Genomic DNA, 19945 nt, shown 5'->3' with positions numbered 1-19945 from the left:
CAAATCACCATTGTGTAACAGTTTACACATAGCACAAAAATGTTATTGTGGGATCAGTAATGGCTGCCACCTACAGTCATTTTAATCGTAATTAAAATCTGTTTTGCAGGGGCAGGCAATGCTTGTTTGGACCGGCTCAGCGATGCTTACAGAGTGGATGCGGAGATCAACGGGACACACGAAAACACGGATATGGGGAAAAGCCACGGTTCCGACGGGCGATCGCGGCTCACGGAAAACGGGGTGATGGAGATCGATCCCCCCCACGGCTCCGTCATGGGGAGCAATGGTTACGTTCTCAGCAAACCACAGCAAGACACAGCGGCTGCCCAGCACAGGACTAACTGGTCACCCACGGGTACCACTTCGGCTGGGCACGCTGCCAAAACACTTCCGTCGGCAGCTCTGCGCGCCTGCACACTGGGCACCCAAAAGACTGATACCAGTGCGCTTCCTGCTTTGGGAGAGGGGAAGATCGAAACAGAGACTAAAAACGGCACAGGCCTCAGCACCCCTCCTCCGCCTGTTATACACCGAGCACGCAAAACCATGTCACGGCCAGCCTCCAACCAGACACTAAAGGTAAAAAACACAAACCAGTAGACGCACAATTCCAACAATTCCAGAATAGTATCCTACAAATGGTGTAGTTCATGACCAGATACATACTGTATAGTATAGTTCATCTCACCATCTAGTGAAATGTCATTGGTTTGATTGTAGGCAAAACTTGAATAATTTTCTAATTTCCTCAGGGATCAATGTACTGATTTGGGAATGCTCTCTCCTCACTAGATTCTAAATAGGGAAGTAAAAGAGCCAAACATAGTGAAAGACGAGAGTCCGGATACTCCAGAGGCAACGAAGCCTCAGCAGACACCACCCTCCCAGAACCAACTACCTCAGAGCCAAATCAACGCAACGACCATGCCGACTGCTACACTTGCCAAGCCACAAACAGGTTATCATCTCCGCCACCGTCCATATGAAGTGTGCTGTTAAAGAGAACTGTGCCGAGCAGTGGTCTATAATCAGACATTTAGAACTTTAGAAGTTAGAGTTCTGCTAGGACCTATGGAATTGGACTGATTAAATTATATTTTGTGTCTGAAAAATGGCCAAGAGCGTCTGTATGTGAAACGTACTGTATGTGAAATGTTTAGATGCTGTAAATTCTAGATTAACTGTGGAGCAATAATAGTTATTTTAAAAATGAATCCATAATCCTCACAGATTAAAATTTGATTAAAAAGATTTTAAAATGAATATGTTTTTGTTTGAGTTACAGGAAAGATCAGTAAGCTTTAAGTACACATGACTCCTCTGTCTCTGTTCTGTAAATATAATGTCTTCTGTAACCTGTTGCTGCACTGTCTCCTGTCACCCTGACATCATTCAGCTCTCGCTGTGCCCCGGTTACCATGGGAACAGATTAAACAGATATTGCAGGGCACTGACTTAAAATGACATATCCAACTGCTTGCTGAGGGTTAGCTTTTTCAGCAGGCTGGACGAACCATTTATTCATATTGCCCTTATGTTAGTGGCCAATTTAATGTAAATTAAGCTTGTTTTGTTGATGACATGGTTTCATGTTGAGTGCAATCTGTCTCCCAACAGTAGTAGTTGTGTCAAAAAAGAAGAAAAGGAAGATGGGAACATACAGCTTCGTTCCGAAAAAGAAAACCAAAGTTCTGAAACAGCGGACCATGCTAGAGATGTTCTCTCATCTCTCTCAGTCCCCACCCAATCCACAGGTCAGTCCTTACTGTCACAGATAACAACCAAGAAGCACAAGGCAATACAGAAGACTGGTATTGAGAATTATTTTATGCTCAAGTGGAGGCACATAGCAGAAATAGCCAGAGATACCTCTGTTTTATCATAAAGCAACCAATTTTTTTGCTGTATAAATTAATTGTCTCTCGGAACTCCTGATTGTAGTAACTAGGGATACTGCCTCTGGTAAAACCTTGGTTAAGCATATGTGTGCATAATGGGTGGTTTGGTTTTATTCAGTGGGTGGAGCAAGTAATGCTAAAAGAAATGTTTGTGTAAGCAAAAAAAATGCCTTACCACCAAGTCTAGCCTGTTCCTCTCCTCTGCTAGATTTTTTCCCTAATGCGCACAAAAGCAGGTCTGTTCAGAGTTACTTGCTGCCTCTAATACCATCTATAACACAGTACAACAGAATAAAACAAGGAATGGACTTAGATGGATATCAACCATATATTGATAGCAACTTCATAAAAAAATATTCATTTCTCTCTGAAACTCCTGCTTGCACACTTGTAACCATGGAGGAATGGATAACGATAGATCTCAGATCCATCAAACCTTCTTCTTGGCCATCAGATTACTGGCTAAATAAGTATTGACCCTTTGCGTCCGTTGTCATGCCGTCTTCAAGAATGTTCGCGCCGATCACGAAGCGGTCCAGACTGTATTTCATTATTGATTTATGCTGCTTGCTACCCTCCTTTCCCCTCAGCAGAAAGATGTCGTTCATGTGAATGGGGAAAGGGTGGAGAACGACTCTGTGGAGGAAGAATCGGAGGAAGAGGAGGACTCTGAGGAGGAGGATGATCTAGTTGGGGAAGAGGCACGCAACACTACCAAGGAAGAGAGTCTGACAAAGCCTCGACCTCAGGTACTTTTCAGCTCCTCAAGACTTACAATGCTGAAGACTTTATTGGGTGGTCCATCCTGAAATGTATGATATTGTGTGGCTAGTGTGTGCAGATGTAGCTGGGTCTAGGTGGTGGAGTAGATATTCAGGGATGTGATGTCTGTCTGTTCTCCAAGGTGCCCCATGAGGAGCCCGAAACTGAGGAGTCTGGGGAAGATGAAGGCGAAGGGGAAGAGGAGGGAAATGACTCTGACTTGGTAAGCCAGGTTTAGGTCAAGCAGCATACTCTGTGAATAGTTTCCATACCACCAATACCCTACTGTCGGTACTGATCCATGGTCTGCACTTACAGAGCATCGAGTCCAGCTTGAAGAAGAAGTTGAAAAAGAAGGGCAAAGGAGACAACCCCTGGCTTCGACCTTCTAGGAAACGCAAACGTAAGATGAAGATGAAGACGGAGGAAGTCCCTGGTACAGTGCATCTAACCTTGCTCCTGAGTCCTGAGCCAGGGTCCCATGTTCCCTGATGTCCAGAGATAGAACAGTTAGCTTCACCTAGAGCAAAGGCCAAACCCTTATTTAGATCGTTCAGCTAAATAATTGGAAAATCTTTGTCTCTGATCAGTCTGGATGTAAACATTTCTACATTGACAACTGTGGAACATCTGTTTTCAACCATCTTTGATGCATCTGACAGACTAGATAGTCTGTTTGTCGTTTTCGTCCTTCTTTGATATTTACCCCAGTGGTTCCATCTGACTCTAAACTTTTTCCGTCAAAGGTACAGAACCCCCGTCACACAATCAACCTCCAGTCCAGTCCGAGGTTTCAGCTGAGGTCAGTAAGGAATACACAGAGGTTCCTCTTGACTCCCTTAACCTGAAGGCTCAGGAGGAGCTGCTGACATCTCAGAGCAAAGGTGAGTCCAAAGGTACTTGGTAGTTTCAGTCTTGGTACGATAAGGTATAGCATCTTGAGTTATAAAATTAGAGAAGATTGAAATGGAATCAGTTGTTTCTCTCAGGAAGTCTTCTCAGGAAGAGATGGTGATTTTATATGTTATGTGAGAATTTTATCCTAATCATTATTATTAGATATGTGATGAGAAAGCTTTTCACAAATTTGTCTCGAAGACCAAAAGAAAGTTTTGAAGTGTTATGTTTCATGGTGGAATTGTCTTGCTCTGGGCTGTTCTGGTTCCTTTGGGCGATGCAGAGTGTGAGCTCAGCTGGATTGACATGCCAGACGTGATGTTGTCAGTGAGTCTTCACACTGCCCCCTGGTGGTGAGGTGTGCCACAATAAGGTCATTGCGTGCGGAGAACAGGTTATTCAGTAAATTTGTCAACATTTGTTGACTGTGGTAGTAGGGCTACTTGTCTGCAATGAGTCAGGGATATACAAGCACTAATGGTTTTCACCTTAATCAGATGATATTCTAGAAACCATTATTGACCTTTTGATATCTGCATGGCAGCTCTTTCAAATTGAATTGAGAGATTTGGATATGTATCTTTAGGCGTCACCAGTGGTGTTAAGGAGATGGAGGCCGATATGGTACAGGAACTCCCATTATGTAGCTGCCGCATGGAGACGCCGAAGAGCCGCGAGATCCTCACTCTTGCGGATAGGAAATGCATGGCAACAGAGAGTGTAGACGGACAGGTAAGAGTCCCAGTAGAGACACTGGGACTGATTGATTTAATGATGATCCTTGACATTTTCTGTTTGTTTGTTTTTTTCACTTTGTGGTGGTACAACTGAGAGAAAGCTGGCCAACACTAACCACTTCTTTGTTCAACTGTCCTCTTTTCACTTTTTTTCCACCTCAGTTGACCCGGTGTCAGAGCGCCGTATTGAAACACGAGATGATGCGGCCGTCCAACACCGTTCAACTGCTAGTTCTGTGTGAAGACCATCGGGCTGGCATGGTGAAGCACCAGTGCTGCCCTGGCTGTGGTTTCTTCTGTAGGGCGGTAAGATATTGGCACCTCTCTGTCCTTTAATGACTTTATCTCTTAGTCCAACTTTTGTGCTGCTTTATTGTCGTACCTGAACTAGCAATGCTTCAACTTCTGTGATTGCTTTTTATTTGGCTTTATCATGCTTGTAATGTTGTATACAGCCTTTATATTTGCTTTTTATTACACCGTTCGATTGACATTTTGTTAGTCTTTTATAACACCTTCCCCAAATGCTTATTTCCCTGAGCGTTAGGCAGGTGTTTTATTGAGTTTTTTTCTAAAGACTGACTCCAGCAGTTTCCTCTAAAGTATACATTCAGAAGTTAATTTCATGAAAAAAATCCCCCCGTGGCCTTAAAATGGCATAAATGTAATTTACACTTCCCTCATTTTGGGAATGTGATTCTGTCTGGCCACATTTCCACACACTGTTTACCTGCTTTTTTTTGGATTATCTTGAAGAATTATCCCATCCCCAGATGCTCAGGGTTGGATCTGCTCCCTAATGGCACACTAATGGACCAATGCCTCAACTAGCCCACTTGGGCTGTAATTGGTGGAAATCCAAATCCAAATCCAATCCAAAGCAGAATTGCAGAAAATATAGCATACATCATGCGGACTTGTTAACAAAGTTAAAAACTTGATTTTCACTGGAGGTGGTCTTTAATTTAAGGGTCTGAGAAGTTGTTCTGTCCATCAGAAGATTTTGGTCAGGTTTGAAGTCAGTCGTTACAACATTTCTTGAATGTAGGTTAGATTTAGAGAAGGACCACAAGCACTTCATGACGTCATGATGGCAGTGATATCGTTTTTGTCATGCATGCATTAACAATGCTTGATTTTTTGTGTCATGTATCAAAATGTAACATCCAAATCCATAATTTTTTTCAATAGATAATTGCATTTCATTGCAAACCTAACACCCACTGAAAGGTATTGTAAGAGATTCTGGATGACGTTTTGGTCTGGGGGACATGTTTGCTGCACTTTGTTTCCAGTTCATGCAGCCAGGGCTGTCTATGAACTGAACCGTACTGTATACTCACAGAATAGACAGCTGGCGGATCGTGAGGAGATATTTGCTGAGCATGAACACAAAAAAAAAGGCTTCAAAACGCTTGCACAAACCTTTAGATTTAATTTGATTGTTGTTGAGGTCCACAACTGAATCTGATTTGCAATCTCTTTGCCTCAGACCAAAGCTTAAGACAGCTTGTCTTTCTCATCAACCCGCAGGGGACCTTCATGGAGTGCCAGCCAGACAACAACATCTCTCATCGGTTCCACCGCGCTTGTGCGTCCATGCTTAAGGGCCAGAGCTTCTGTCCGCATTGTGGGGAGGAGGCCAGCAAAGCCAAGGAAGTGACCATCGCCAAGGCCGACACCACCTCCACCGTGCCCCCTACCCAGGCCCCCGCCACCCCAAGCACTTCTGAGGGGAGAGCAGACACCACCACTGGAGGGTATGCTCACAAAATCAAGGGTGTCTCAAGGGTAGCTTCACAAGCATCTGGGGGGAGTGGAGGGTAGTAAAAGGAACTGTTTGCTGTTCATCTGAATCAAGCAAATGTGGAAAGGAAATGGATTTACATTTTCCATGCACCTTGACGTACTGCCCGGATTTGTGGATTTAAAGGAACACTTCACTGTTTTTTCATATTAACCTACGTTATTCCCTTAGCTAAGACGAGTTGATACATGACTCTCACGTTTCAATGCGTGCACTCACTGGCTCTGGTGCGCGGCGCAACTTTGATAGCACTCAGCTAGCCCAGTTCATTCATTAGGATCCAAACAGAGATGAAGTTAGAAGCGACCAAACACCTCCATGTTTTCTCTATTAAAATACAGTTACACAAGTAGTCACACGACCAAGTATGGTGAGACACAATGAGATGTGGTGCATTTCTAAGCAGGTAAGAGGGATAACTATATTGTGGTGCAGTAATATCCTCACTCTTGCGCTTTCAGTTTCACTTTGGAGTGAAGATATTACTGCACCGAGTCTAAGTGCTCCCAATTGTCTGTACCGCCACACAATATATAGTTAGCCCTCTTACCTGCTTAGAAATGCACCACGTTTTAGTGCACGCATTGAAACGTGAGAGATATGTATCAAGTTTAATATGAAAAACGGTGAAGTGTTCCTTTAATATTGCCAGTAACATGTCCATGCTTGTTTGCTATTAATGCTTTTTACATGACCTTTTATGAATTAAACTGATGAGTGTTTATTTCTCTTTTTCAGATCATCTCGCTTATCTGTGTCCAGTGAGGGTAGAGCAGACAGCACCCTGCCCAAACCTGTGGAGGTGGCAACCACGTCTCAAGCCATGATTGCTCCCAAACCAGGAACCCCAGCAGTGGCTGGTGTGGCTGTCCTGCCTGTCCTGCCTGCCCTGGGACCACCTAAAGAAACCCTGGAGAGCATCCTCTTGGCACTGGACACAGAGAAGTAAGACTGCCTCGTGTGGAGCACTATAATTGTGTTGTGTCTGCCCTCAGCTGTTTTGATCTTCTCTCAAGACCCTTTGAGGTGCAATGATGTACATAGAGGAAACACTGGAGGTGTGTCAGACTGTCTAAAGACAAGAGAGAGATGCAGCTGGAGGGTTGTCTTCACTCACATGACCACCCGCTAGAGGGCAGATTTGAATATACATCATAGCTGTAAACACCATTAACTTTGCAAGATTAATCCAAAAGTGCTGCTTGCCTCAAGGAAGCAAGAACAAGTAGACCAAATCTGGTAATGTTTTTTTAGTAGTTAATCATTCCCTTATTATGCCATTCTTTCCAGGCCCAAGAAACTGCGGTTTCATCCAAAGCAGCTGTACATTTCTGCCAAACAAGGGGAGCTGCAGAAAGTCTTGCTCATGTTGGGTAAGAATTTATCACTTATTCATATTTTCCATCAATCACAGGAGGGATAGGGGTCCATCTTAGTTAATGAGACACAGATGGATTATTGTTAACATGATGTTTTGTTATTTTTTCTGACCAACAGTTGATGGCATTGACCCAAACTTTAAGATGGAGAACCAGACCAAGCGAACACCCCTTCATGTGGCAGCTGAGGCTGGACACGAGGAAGTCTGCCACTTGCTGGTCCAGGTAGAGCCTCAAATATCCCCATTACCGTAATTTCCCGACTATTAGCCGCGGCTTACACATTGATTTTGGAAAATTTCTTCAGTTATGAGGTTTATACAGGGGGCAGTTAATATGGTGTTAATATGGTTTTGTTTCTTTTAACTTGCATAAAACACTGTCAATGTGGCTTATATGCAGGAAATTACTGTACCTTAACTTTTTCTTAACTCTTCTGAATGAGAATGCTCCTTCTAAAAGCTCCTTGACAGGTGTGGTAATTCCATCCTGTGGTAGGACTGCATGCGAGGGAAGTAAAATCAGTACCTCTGTCATGGAGTGGCTCTCAAACTCTCTCCTTGATCCTCGATGCTCGTTGCTCGATCCTCAAGGCTCCCACTGATCTATAACTAACATTGGATAGACTAACCCATTGTGTCCATCCCATCATTTTTTATCTAGATCAGTGAGGACGAGGATCGAGGAAAGAAGGGAGGGTGTATAAAAGACCAAATGAGAGGCCCCCATGCACTCATGCTGTAGAGTGATTCCCATGAGTAATTTGTGATTCTCTTGTCTGGCAGGCGGGCGCTAACCTTGACATGTGTGATGATGACCAACGGACCCCTCTGATGGAAGCCTGTGAGAATAATCACATGGACACTGTGCGCTATCTCTTGAAGGCAGGGGCTAGTGTAACACATAAGGTTGGTCATGGTCTCTGCTGAAACCTATTAGTTAGGCAAGAATAATACATTATTATTCTATATATCAGTAGCATGTATGACAATTCAGCATTCTCTAAATAGACCATGTAACTTAGTTTGCATAGTGCTTATGTAACCTGATTCGAGTTGTCAATCATGCAGATAAGCCATAGACTGGGAGGCAGGCATGCTAGCAAGGGACCTAAAACCCATGGGTGCAAGCATCTGTCACTAGCATGTATTTGAAGGCCACTGTATTTACATACAGTGGAGGAAATAATTATTTGATCCCTCACTGATTTTGGAAGTTTGCCCACTGACAAAGATATTAGTGGTCTAGAATTTTAATGGTAGGTTTATTTTAACAGCAAGACAGAATATCAAAAAGAAAATCACATTTAAAAAGATATATTTTGGTATTTGATCCCCTTTAAAAACATTACTTAGTACTTGGTGGAGAAACCCTTGTTGGCAAGTACAGAGATCAGGCACGTCTTGTAGTTGATTACAAGGTTTGCACACATCACAGGAGGAGTTTTGGACCATTCCTCTTTGCAGATCCTATCCAAATCTTTAAGGTTTCGAGGCTGTCGCTTGGCAACTCGAAGCTTCAGCTCCCTCCACAGATTTTCTATAGGATTAAAGTCTGGAGACGGGCTAGGCCACTCCATGACCTTAATGTGCTTCTTCTTGAGTCTCTCCTTTGTTGCCTTGGCTGTATGTTTTGGGTCATTGTTGTGCTGGACATTTTTAGTGTCCTGGCAGAGAGAATTCACCCAGAATTTCATGGTACATTGCCCCATCCATCTTTCCATCCATCGATGGGGTGAAGTTGACCTTAGCAGTACAACACTCCCAAAGCATAATGCCATGCTTGACGGTGCTGATGGTGTTCTTGGAGTCATAGTCAGAATTCCTCTTCCTCCAAACCCTGCAAGTCGCGTTTATATCAAAGAGCTCGATTTTGGATTCATCTGACCACATCACCTTCTCCCAAGCATTCTCTGAATTATGCAGGTGTTCTGTTGAACTGGTGTGAGACTGCAGCTTTATTCACGATACCGGGAGCATGTTACTTAGCCTGACTCTCGCCAGACCCTTGTAGTTCCGCCATGCTCCACCAGAGGCGTTTCGCTGAGCTCCACACAAGGGTCTGGACGCGAGGGCAATCCAAACCCCTGCCACAGTGATCAAAGAATGAGCAGCCAATCAGGAGCGCCGAAGCGAGTGTTTGATTCAAATAACAATGGCGGCACGCAGCGAGGAGTCTTGTGCTGACATTGATTCTGCTATTTCAACCGTTTTGTCGAATCTATCGAGTATTCATTCTTTCAGAGAATAGTTTTGAAGACATTTGTTGGTGGCAAGGATGTTTTTACTCTTCTTCCGACCGGGTTTGGCAAGAACTTGAGGAAGCCTAGCACGTCATTCAAGATGACAGGCAAGTGGTTTATCAAATCATATGCGAGGATGTTTTACAAGGACCCGCCTTCAGAAATACATCTCCTATCGAGAAGTCCCAGATCCTTGTGTGAAGCAGACAGCGAACTACAGGATCTGGCGAAAGTCAGGTTACATGTTACTCACATCAAAGTCAAAGTAACAAGCCCACACAACTGTGGGTGAAGCCAGTTCTTATATCCTTAAAGGGATATTCCGCCATTTTTGGAAATACGCTCATTTCCCACCTCCCCTCGAGCAAAACAACCGATATTTACCTTGTTCCCGTTCATCCAGCCATTCTATGAGTCTGGCGATACAACTTTTAGCTTCAGCCTAGCATAGATCATTGAATCGGATTAGACCATTAGCTTCTCGCCTGCTAGCTTCATGTTTAAAAGTGACTAATATTTCTGGTAATTTTCCCATTTAAAACGTGTGTCCTCTCAAGTTAGAAAGTGCAATAAGACCAACTGAAAATGAAACCTGGCGTTTTTCTAGGCTGATTTGACATGGAACTACACTCTCATCTGGCGCAATAATCAAGGCAACTTGCAAACTTACCATTGGCGCAGTGATATCGTACGCAGTATCTGAAAATAGTCCCCATAGACAACAAGCAGTAGTAGTGCCAGTAGTTTGCAAGTTGCCTTGATTATTACGCCAGATGAGAGTGTAGTTCCATGAAAATATCCCTTTAACACACACACATATGGAAAATCACCAGATGCACTTACCAGTGATTCATTACCCAACTGGCAATTAACAGAGATAAGAATGTTTACAAGAACTCCTCAACCTAAACCATGTTTGTGTTTGTGTGCCAAGAGGTCACCATCATCTCCAATTGCTACAGAGGGGGTTTAGCCTAACACAGGGGTTATCTTACCATTGCTAAGGTAAAGGATGGCAACTAGATTTCATTATATGTAAGTTATACTGAAACAGTTAATTCAATGAGAAACGTATAAAATGTATCCCACAGTTCATTGGCAAACTTCAGACCGGCCTGCATACATTTGCCTTCTTGAGCAGGGGGACTTTACGGGCGCTGCAGGATTTTGACCCATTACGGTGTAGTGTGTTACCGTTGGTTTTCTTGGTGACTGTGGTCCAGCTGCTCCTCCCGTGTAGTTCTGGGCCGATCCTTCACTTTACTGATGACCATTGATGCCCCACAAGGTGGGATCTTGCATGGAGCCCCAGACCAAGGGATATTGACGTTTGTAATTTTGTGTTTCTTCCATTTTCGGAGAATCGAATGATCGTCAGTGGTCTTGTAGCCCATTGCAGCCTTGTGCAGGTCTACAGTCCCTGGTGCCTTTAAACATCTCTTCGGTCTTGCTCATGATTGAGAGGTTGGAGTCTGATTGATTCTGTGGACAGGTGTCTTTTACACAGATAACGCATTGAGATTAGAAGTAAAGGACTAATCTGTGGGAGCCAGAATTCAATGATAGGGGATCAAACACTTATTTCACGCAATGAAATGCGAAATAGTATATGACCTGATTTGTCATATTTGACTCCTTGTGAGTAAAGGACTGTGATGTTTTTTTGTGAATAGTGTATACTGTATTTGTTGGTGTTTTTAAGAGTTTTATTTTGTCCTTGTAGGATGCTGAGGGTTCTACGTGTCTCCACCTTGCTGCTAAACTTGGGCATTTTGAGATTGTGCAGCACTTGCTGAGCACTGGTCTAATAGACATCAACTGTCAGGTCAGTACTTACTACTTTCTGTGTCACATGCTTTCTGTGTTAATGTAGTTAAAGGAGAAATCCGACGACTTTTCACATAGATCTACATTTCTCAAGGTCACCGAGTGATGTCAGTACGAAACAAAATGAAAACCATTGGTTTTACAAAGGGACTAACAGACATGCCCCCAGAGTCTAGCACTGTAGCTGCCTGGATGCAGTAGCTGTTGGCTGTAGCAACTCGAGCTAGCTGAAACAGATTGTTTTCGTACATACAGTACCACTAGCCGGTGACCTTGAGAGACCGAGATCTCGCCAGATTTCTCCTCTAACTTAAGGTCTTTGTTTTTCAACACAACAGTGGAATTTCTTGAAAAAAGCCTGAATACATCTTTTCCATAGCTTCTCGGACGTAAATAATGTGACATTCCAGTAGTATGGAATCAACAGTGTTACTGTATTCAGATTGGTGGTACAACAAGGTGCTAATACTGCAAAAAGAGCACATGTACTCAAAACAAACAATATCTTCTTTGTGCGCATTCTTTAGATAACGGTGTGTCCCATGATGCAATATGTTCATTACAATATTTCAGGATGATGGAGGCTGGACAGCGATGATCTGGGCCACGGAGTACAGGCATGTGGAACTGGTGAAGCTGCTGCTCTCCAAAGGAGCAGACATCAACATCAGAGACAAGGTTAATACCAATGGCACTGGCATATGTGCCTGCTGAGGGTTTTGACAACGCTTCAAGTCTTTCTGATGCTTTTAATCATGTTTCCTCTTTTGTGAGTCAGTGGATGCTTCCAGTTAAGGGAAAAGGCTATTCAGACCTAAAGAGTTATTTCCATGCTGGGCAGTCTTGAACCTGCTTGCCTTAAATGTGGCTCCTACTATTGCTATATGGAGGAAAAGAGGAAGTGTTCTGAAGAGTTGTGGACTTTTCCCTTCTCTATAGCCATGTATTGAGAGAAATCCCACTATTTTCCCCACCAAAGAGAATCCTGATACAACCTGACCTCTTACCCTGTGACCTTTTGGTTTTAGGAGGAAAACATCTGTTTGCACTGGGCAGCGTTCTCTGGCTGCGTGGAGATCGCCGAGATCTTTCTGGAGGGGCGCTGTGACCTGCAAGCAGTCAACATCCACGGAGACTCGCCAGTGCACATTGCTGCTCGGGAGAACCGCCTCGAATGCGTCACGTCAGTCAAACACTGCTTTTCAGAAACTTGGAAAATATACTATAAAGCATTGTGCACAAACAGTTAATGTGCAACCAGAAGAGATTTCTTTCAATGTTTCCTTTTGCAAGACTTGCCTCCATTATTGTTTTTTTTGTGGCCTATTGGTAGCACGGCAAATGTCATGTAGTCAGAACCAAATGTTTAGATTGTTCAGAGATTCTTATTGGATGTATTGTGAATAAGAGTGGTAGGAGGTTACAGTTACTAGATGTTAGAAGAGTGCTTCTGGAGAATCTATGAGATTTTTTTTAATTATTTGATTTTACTTCAGCCTTTATTACAGCACATTGTGGTATCGCCCAATGATGACGCGTGAAGTGGGGCACTCGTTCTAAATGGGTTCTCTTGGGTCCTCCACAGGATGTTCTTGTCTCGGGGGTCAGACGTGAGTCTGAAGAACCGCGAGGGCGAGACGCCGCTGGAGTGCTGCAGCCACAACTCCAAGGTGTGGAGCACGCTGCAGAACAGCCGCCGGCTGAAGGAGAGCCGGGGCGGCCGGGCCACGCCCTCAGAGAAGCTCCTCAACAGGTACCGCTACCTTAGCCTGCTCCTACCATACTCTACCGTAATTTCCCGACTATTAGCCGCGGCTTCTACATTGATTTTGCAAAATTTCTTCAGCTTTGAGGTTAATACAGGGGGGCAGTTAATATGGTTTTGTTTCTTTTAACTGGCATGAAACACTGTCCTGCGGCTTATACACAATGCAGCTTATATGCAGGAAATTACTGTAGTACATTCATAACGTGCAGAGAGTCTGGCCACTTTGCATTGCCAAGCGTGAACCAAACGTGAGGTGAAATGAAAACTGAGCGGGAGCACGTAGGAAGGCGGAGCCAGGCTACCGCTACCTCCCCTGCGGGACCAGAACAAGGACCGCGGGTCTTACTAGTCCACTTAAGAGTTGGCTAGCTCATTTATTTATCCTATTTATTATACAGGGACAATGCACAATATGCAATTGGGCCAGATTATAGCCACAAGGATAATTTACATCTGTTGTCCCTGGACAGGAGTTGATGTTATAAATCAAATTAAAAGACAAAGTGTATGAAGGGGGACAATGATCCAAACACACATCACAGTGATATGTACAAAGTAATAAAATTGAGTAATGAGAAAAGGGGTGGAGTGGATGGACGACAAAAACAAAATTTGAGTCTGTTTGTGCCTTCACTAGACTGTGATTACTCTTTTCCCCTTAGTTTTTTTCTCTGCTGCTTCCCTTTTTATGGCGTTCTTTTTAGGGGTCCTTGAACAGTTTTCTGTTATTGCCTTACCAGTGCAGTGTCTTATGGAATTTCTTTTCTTTCTTTTTTTCTTTCCTTCTATCTCTCTTTCTGCCTCTAATCTCATGTGCGTATGTTAATGTGTCTCCATTGCACTGCATGTCTACAGGGACATAGCACGAGGTTATGAGGCTGTACCTGTTCCGTGTGTGAACGCTATTGACAGCGAGCCCTGCCCTGACAACTACAAATACATCCCTGACAACTGTGTTACATCCCCAATGAACATAGACAAAAACATTACACACTTACAGGTAAGCAAGGGTTTGCTACACCGTTAACAGCCACTCACACACATAACACATGTAGTCAAATCCAAGCAGTAGATTTTAACTAGAGTTTTGTTTGTATGCACAAGTCGAATTAACACATACTTTACACATGAACATAGAACTAGGAAGCAAATTTCTCTCTTTGTTTCTGTTGACAGTATTGTGTGTGCAAAGACGACTGTTCCTCAACCAACTGTATGTGTGGGCAACTCAGTCTGCGCTGTTGGTATGACAAGGTAAGAACTCCTGCTGTGACCAAGGAAGGGTTGCCAAGAAAATATTTTTTTACATCCTCTGACTCTTGTGCAACAAAAAACAGGCCACTTGGTGTGTCATGGTATTTGTGACTGGTGGTTATTTTGGGCAAAGAATTGCATAATTAAGATGATTTTAGTTGTTTTAATAAACAGTCTATATAACATCTTCATACATCTTTCGAAGATGTATAGTCATGTGAAGGACAGGTAAACACACCTATGCAAAAGCTATTTATTCTAGATAGCACGTGTGAGAAAACGAACAGGTCACCTGTCTCATAATCAAAATCACATCTACATAATCAAATTCAAATTCAAGAAACAGCTGGCCCTCAGGTAGTAGAAACCGCAGGGCTTCACACTTCAATGTTCCTCCCTCCCGCCAGGAGGGCCACTTACTGCCAGAGTTCTGCACTGAGGAACCGCCACTCATCTTTGAGTGCAACCATGCCTGCTCGTGCTGGAGAACATGCAAGAACCGCGTCGTGCAAAATGGACTAAGGTAACAACTGTTGCTATACTCATGTCAGGAATATCTCACTCACAGTATAATAAGGTCACCCCCAGTCATATGAACACATCACTGAGAAGACCCTACGACTAAAGCACACAGTTCTATACACACAGCAATGCCCAACACTGACATAACATAGAGTTAAACAGTGTACCTAAGGCTCTCATCAGTGTTAATGTGTCTAGAAGGATACATGACTAAAAGGATAGTCATTCGTACATACTAGAAGGATATTCATTCATCTCCAATTGTCTTCCTTTCAGGTTACGCCTGCAGCTGTTCCGGACCAGTTTGATGGGCTGGGGGGTAAAAGCGCTGCAGGACATCCCCCAGGGCACGTTCGTCTGCGAGTGAGTCACTCCCTCCCTCTAGCTGATGCTCTGAATTTAGCTTTGTCACTTATGTTAATTGTTCCATCTGCCATTGCATCTTCTTGGGCTCTTTGTCTGTGACTGGGATGTCTGATTGCCGTCAATTTTGTTGTCCCGTGCAGATATGTTGGGGAAATCATTTCTGACGCAGAGGCTGATGTGAGGGAAAACGACTCCTATTTGTTCAGCTTGGACAACAAGGTATTGACTATCACAACACTGTCGTTGACGTTTAACCGAAACATAAAACCATACCTGAAACTAACCTTACCAAAGCCACTTCAGATCTCAATTAAATCCTTGTTGATTTAAAGCAGATGCTTTGAATTACTCAAGGCAGGTCTTTGCTTCAGGTTAGGTTTCACTACTCAATCCATGTGTTCCTAAAAGAAGTTGAGTTAATGCCCTATATCCCATAATGAGCCCGGATGATGAGCGACAAAGCCAGCAGATTGTTATGGTGATTACAGACGCTGGTCTGGTGAGCCCACCCAGAGTTCAGCAAGCCCCATAAATACTGTGTGTCTGATCTTCATGTTGTTAAATGGTGCTGTCATGGAAGAAAGACAAGAGGGAATCCTTTTTTTTTTTTTTAAACATGCGTGTCATTGACAGTGGATGTTTTTTGATATGTGTGTGTGTGTGTGTGTGTGTGCGGGTGTGTGTGAGAGAGATGACCTCCATCTTGGTGAGAGGCAGTCGTACCCGCAGGTGGCACAATTACTGAGCCTTCAGAGAGTGCTGAGAGTACTCCAAGCGTGTGGCTTTGCTGGTTAGGCAGTAATTGAGTTTTAAACCACGACTGTGGTAGTGTGGTATTTCCTGAAAGAGACATCAATCCAAGTTTCACTTGGGAAATGTATGGTGCTTGTGGGTATATAAGGTTGAATGATGATGACAACTTAACTAATTAAAAAGTGCCAACTTTCCTCAGCCTGTGAGTAGCTAGGCCAGTTGACCGGGCTCACCACAGTAGCATAGCACAAACATTTGGTTTGGTTTCAATCCCACACGTGTCAGTCCATGTTTTCATGGGATGTGTTAATTATGTCTGAAAATGCCAGCTACACCTTTATTACATCACCTGTATAGCGCAGGTAATTAACTTCACCGCATAGCACAAACACCAGACAAGTGCACACACAAACACACACACACACACACACACACACACACACACTCACACACACACACACTCAGTGGCATAACAGGAATGCAGCATAAGCTTGTCTGAAGATTTAGCACTCATGCCATGCCTCATTGTGAATGTGTATGTGTAGGGTGGGCTGCACAAACAGGTCTCAGTCTAACAGCTTATCACAAATTCCTTTTTATTCTGCCAAGCCCTTGATGTTCCTCTTCAGGGGGATTTGGAAAAATAATAAGCTATTCCTTTGATATGTTTTGTGTTTATTCTCAGTGATCTGTTTGATGTGCCCACCGTTTCATATCCTACCTTAAGTGTGCTCTATACTGTACCTTACACTATCCTCCAGCATAGTGCCATTTGAGGTCCTAACTAGTGTCTAGTCACAAAGTCGGTTAAAACATGTATTTGTACGATATCATTTCAGTAGACATTGGATATAGTTTAATACCCAACTGAATAGCGCAATCTGCAATTTATAGCGCAATCTGGTGTGTGTTGGTAATTATGTCCTGTTGCCTTGCAGGTAGGGGATGTGTACTGTATAGATGCCCGTTTCTACGGCAACATCAGCCGCTTCATCAATCACTTGTGTGAGCCGAACCTGTTCCCGTGCCGCGTGTTCACCTCGCACCAGGACCTGCGCTTCCCCCGCGTGGCTTTCTTTGCCAGCAAGAAGATCAGCGCTGGCGAAGAACTGGGGTACGAAGAGGGGTGCAACGCCCCTTCTTTCACCACACTTCATCGCACTGCATCTCACCGCACCACTCACACACCACACCGGCACTTTCTATCTTAGTTTAAACGTACACCAGAACAACTAGAACACCATACCCCATCAAGCAAGTTGTCACCTTACCATAACATACTCAATGTACATATCTCATGTACCACAACATGTTCACGTTCATACTTGTTTAAAGATAATAACAGAGTAAGCACTGAAACCGGAATTTAAAAATAGAATGTTAAGTCAAGTTATCATTTTAGTGTGAATCAACCACCAATTTTATCTGTAATCTTAGTTATCTGTGGTGTCACCACCTGCTAGAGCCCTCAGTACTGCCCACTAGAGGTATATCATTGTAAATGCTCCCCAAGGTAACAAGATACCAAGGTCATCAAAAGTACTTTGTTTGTTCAGAAAGCCTTCGGTCTCATTTGTGTCTTTCTTAATCAGTTAAAAGAATGATAAGTTGGTCTGTTATTTTGTAACACATGTTATTTTCCTTTCTTCTTCCTTAGCTTTGACTATGGTGAGCACTTCTGGGACATCAAGGGCAAGGACTTCAGCTGTCAGTGCGGCTCCACCAAGTGCAAGTACTCGGCGGCGGCCATTGCCCAGCGGCAGGCGGATCAGCAGCCCAGCGCCCTGCCCGACACCAGCTCCTCCACCACGCCCTCCAGCCCCTCCTGATCCTCCCCACGCACAGAGTGCCCCTAGCTGGGGCACACATCGCCATCACTGCCCACCCCACCCCCACCCCCACCCCCACTCTTCACCTCCCTCCACCCTGCCCCATCCACTCCATCCCAGCACCACCCTCTCTACCAGCCAAACTCCACTGACTTGCTCACCCACCCTTCCACACCAGCATGGAGGAACACAGAAACGCACACGTGAACCCCCTTCCCCCCCCCCCCCCCCCCTAGCCCCCGTGTCGGACCTAATGTCAAAGTCAAGCCGGCTTTGTTTTGCTGGGGTTCTGTACAGAGCGCCATGACTGAGGAAGCTAAAAAAAACATTATGCATTTGGGCCGGGAAGTACTTTCAGCGGCTACATCTTAGAGATAGTTGAAACAGAAGACGGAGATGAGGGGGAATGTGATACGAATAGTGTGTAAAAAAAGCCTTCTCTTTTTATTCTGATTTGTTTTTAAATCTGTAAGTGTTCTTTTTTTTTATTGTTATTATTATCCTTCAACCATACTTTCTCTGCCACCCCTTTGGACTGAAGCCTTCTGGGTAATCGAGTCAAATGCTGCTGGATCTTTTGTGAATACTACAACTACAAACAGTGCTTATGCGAGAGTGACTGCATGACTTGTGCCCACAGTGCATCCACAGCACATTATCTGGTACCACTCAGTTGTCTTAGAGCATCTGTCAATCACTGGACGTCCACACACAATTCAGCTGACTGACCTGTCAACAGAGAGGAGCAGTTGTTCACGTCCGAACTATTTGTACTGAGAAAGATGTCGCTGTGTTGAAATCACTTCAGAGGAACTTGAGGAGACATGAATGCCGAAGGACTTCTGGCAGAATTGAGTGTTTGAGGGCCCATTGGAATGTTTTTTTTTTTCTTTCTTTCTTTCTTCCATTAAATGTTGTCTCGGTAAGTTCTGTCATATTTGTTGCATTGCACTGCGGCAAGATGCCCGTTTCGTCAGTGGGATCCTCATAATTATTGTCTGGTCCCAAAGGTCATGGTCCGTTTAATCCAGCCAGGTGTCTTTCCTGATGGAAAACAGAGAGCAGTGCTGGGCCTACTCTTTGCTGACATGTGCTCTCCAGTTGTGCAGTGTCCTGGACTCCCTATTTCATACGTTTCTCGCTGGTCCTCTCGCATGTATCTGTCTTGGAAATGATTGGAGTGTTGACACATCTGCTCTCTTTTGTATAATTCCATAATGACAAATTTAAAAAGAGATTTTTTTATTATTAATATTGTTTTCACTTTTATGTTCAGTTCAATGAAAAGATGGCATGTTTACTGAACACTTGCAAAAGTAAGCAGAGCATTCGTATCGCTACAAGAAACCAGGAGGATTGGGTGACACACATGAACAGAGAAAATGGTGCTGAAAAAGTTTTCTTTTTTTCGTTTTGTTTATTTTATATTGCTCACAGGAAGTGAATATGAGTTGTAAAATAAGATGAAGTCAAGTTTTTTGTTTTCTTTTTTTTTTACATTTACCTCCAGTTTTCTAACTGTATTAGATGTAGTTAGCCAGTATCATTTCCGTTTCATGACTTCATGTGGCTGGTCAACCTATTATTCCGTATTTTTAAATGTGCTTAGTATAGTATTGTCCCTTGTGCAAATCTCAGAGATGTAAGTACAAAAATTCAAAAATAGAAATAAAAATACTTTTTCTTTATGTTACATATTTCTGGATGGTGAAACTTACGATGCTCCATGATTGGTTGTATCTTTCTTTTTCAATAAATTTACTACTAATAAAAGGATGCTGTTGACCACTGCATTCATTGCCTGTTTACATTTTTGCATTGTAGTTTCTTAAAATACAGTGGGGAGCACATGTATTTGATACCATGCTAAAACAGGAATATAAAATCATCATTTGACAATT

The 19945-nt window shown here is 43.5% G+C and overlaps 1 protein-coding gene across 10 annotated transcripts in view; it reads left to right on the top strand.

Annotated features, from left to right (window-relative positions):
• ehmt1b (euchromatic histone-lysine N-methyltransferase 1b) overlaps window positions 1-19837 on the top strand; it is a 36487-nt gene extending 16650 nt beyond the window's left edge. For 7 of the 10 annotated variants that reach the window (XM_062553446.1, XM_062553453.1, XM_062553444.1 and 4 more), the window contains exons 3-27: window positions 110-582; window positions 796-961; window positions 1621-1757; window positions 2492-2650; window positions 2806-2886; window positions 2982-3099; window positions 3410-3547; window positions 4147-4292; window positions 4460-4603; window positions 5831-6057; window positions 6843-7049; window positions 7395-7477; window positions 7602-7708; window positions 8269-8391; window positions 11449-11550; window positions 12126-12230; window positions 12581-12735; window positions 13138-13305; window positions 14176-14320; window positions 14497-14574; window positions 14982-15097; window positions 15373-15459; window positions 15603-15681; window positions 17154-17329; window positions 17873-19837. In XM_062553446.1, coding sequence (XP_062409430.1) covers window positions 110-582; window positions 796-961; window positions 1621-1757; window positions 2492-2650; window positions 2806-2886; window positions 2982-3099; window positions 3410-3547; window positions 4147-4292; window positions 4460-4603; window positions 5831-6057; window positions 6843-7049; window positions 7395-7477; window positions 7602-7708; window positions 8269-8391; window positions 11449-11550; window positions 12126-12230; window positions 12581-12735; window positions 13138-13305; window positions 14176-14320; window positions 14497-14574; window positions 14982-15097; window positions 15373-15459; window positions 15603-15681; window positions 17154-17329; window positions 17873-18044 — 3692 coding nt within the window. In that variant the 3' untranslated portion in view covers window positions 18045-19837. The remainder of the gene's footprint in view (window positions 1-109; window positions 583-795; window positions 962-1620; window positions 1758-2491; window positions 2651-2805; window positions 2887-2981; window positions 3100-3409; window positions 3548-4146; window positions 4293-4459; window positions 4604-5830; window positions 6058-6842; window positions 7050-7394; window positions 7478-7601; window positions 7709-8268; window positions 8392-11448; window positions 11551-12125; window positions 12231-12580; window positions 12736-13137; window positions 13306-14175; window positions 14321-14496; window positions 14575-14981; window positions 15098-15372; window positions 15460-15602; window positions 15682-17153; window positions 17330-17872) is intronic. The other 3 variants (XM_062553447.1, XM_062553445.1, XM_062553450.1) reach the window with 3 other exon arrangements.
• Window positions 19838-19945: the final 108 nt, after the last annotated feature.

The sequence above is a fragment of the Sardina pilchardus genome, chromosome 14 (assembly GCF_963854185.1).
Source record: "Sardina pilchardus chromosome 14, fSarPil1.1, whole genome shotgun sequence".
Taxonomy (NCBI): Eukaryota; Metazoa; Chordata; class Actinopteri; order Clupeiformes; family Clupeidae; genus Sardina; species Sardina pilchardus.
The sequence above is the reverse complement of the archived record's forward strand: the minus strand, read 5'-3'. Positions and strand labels throughout refer to the sequence as shown.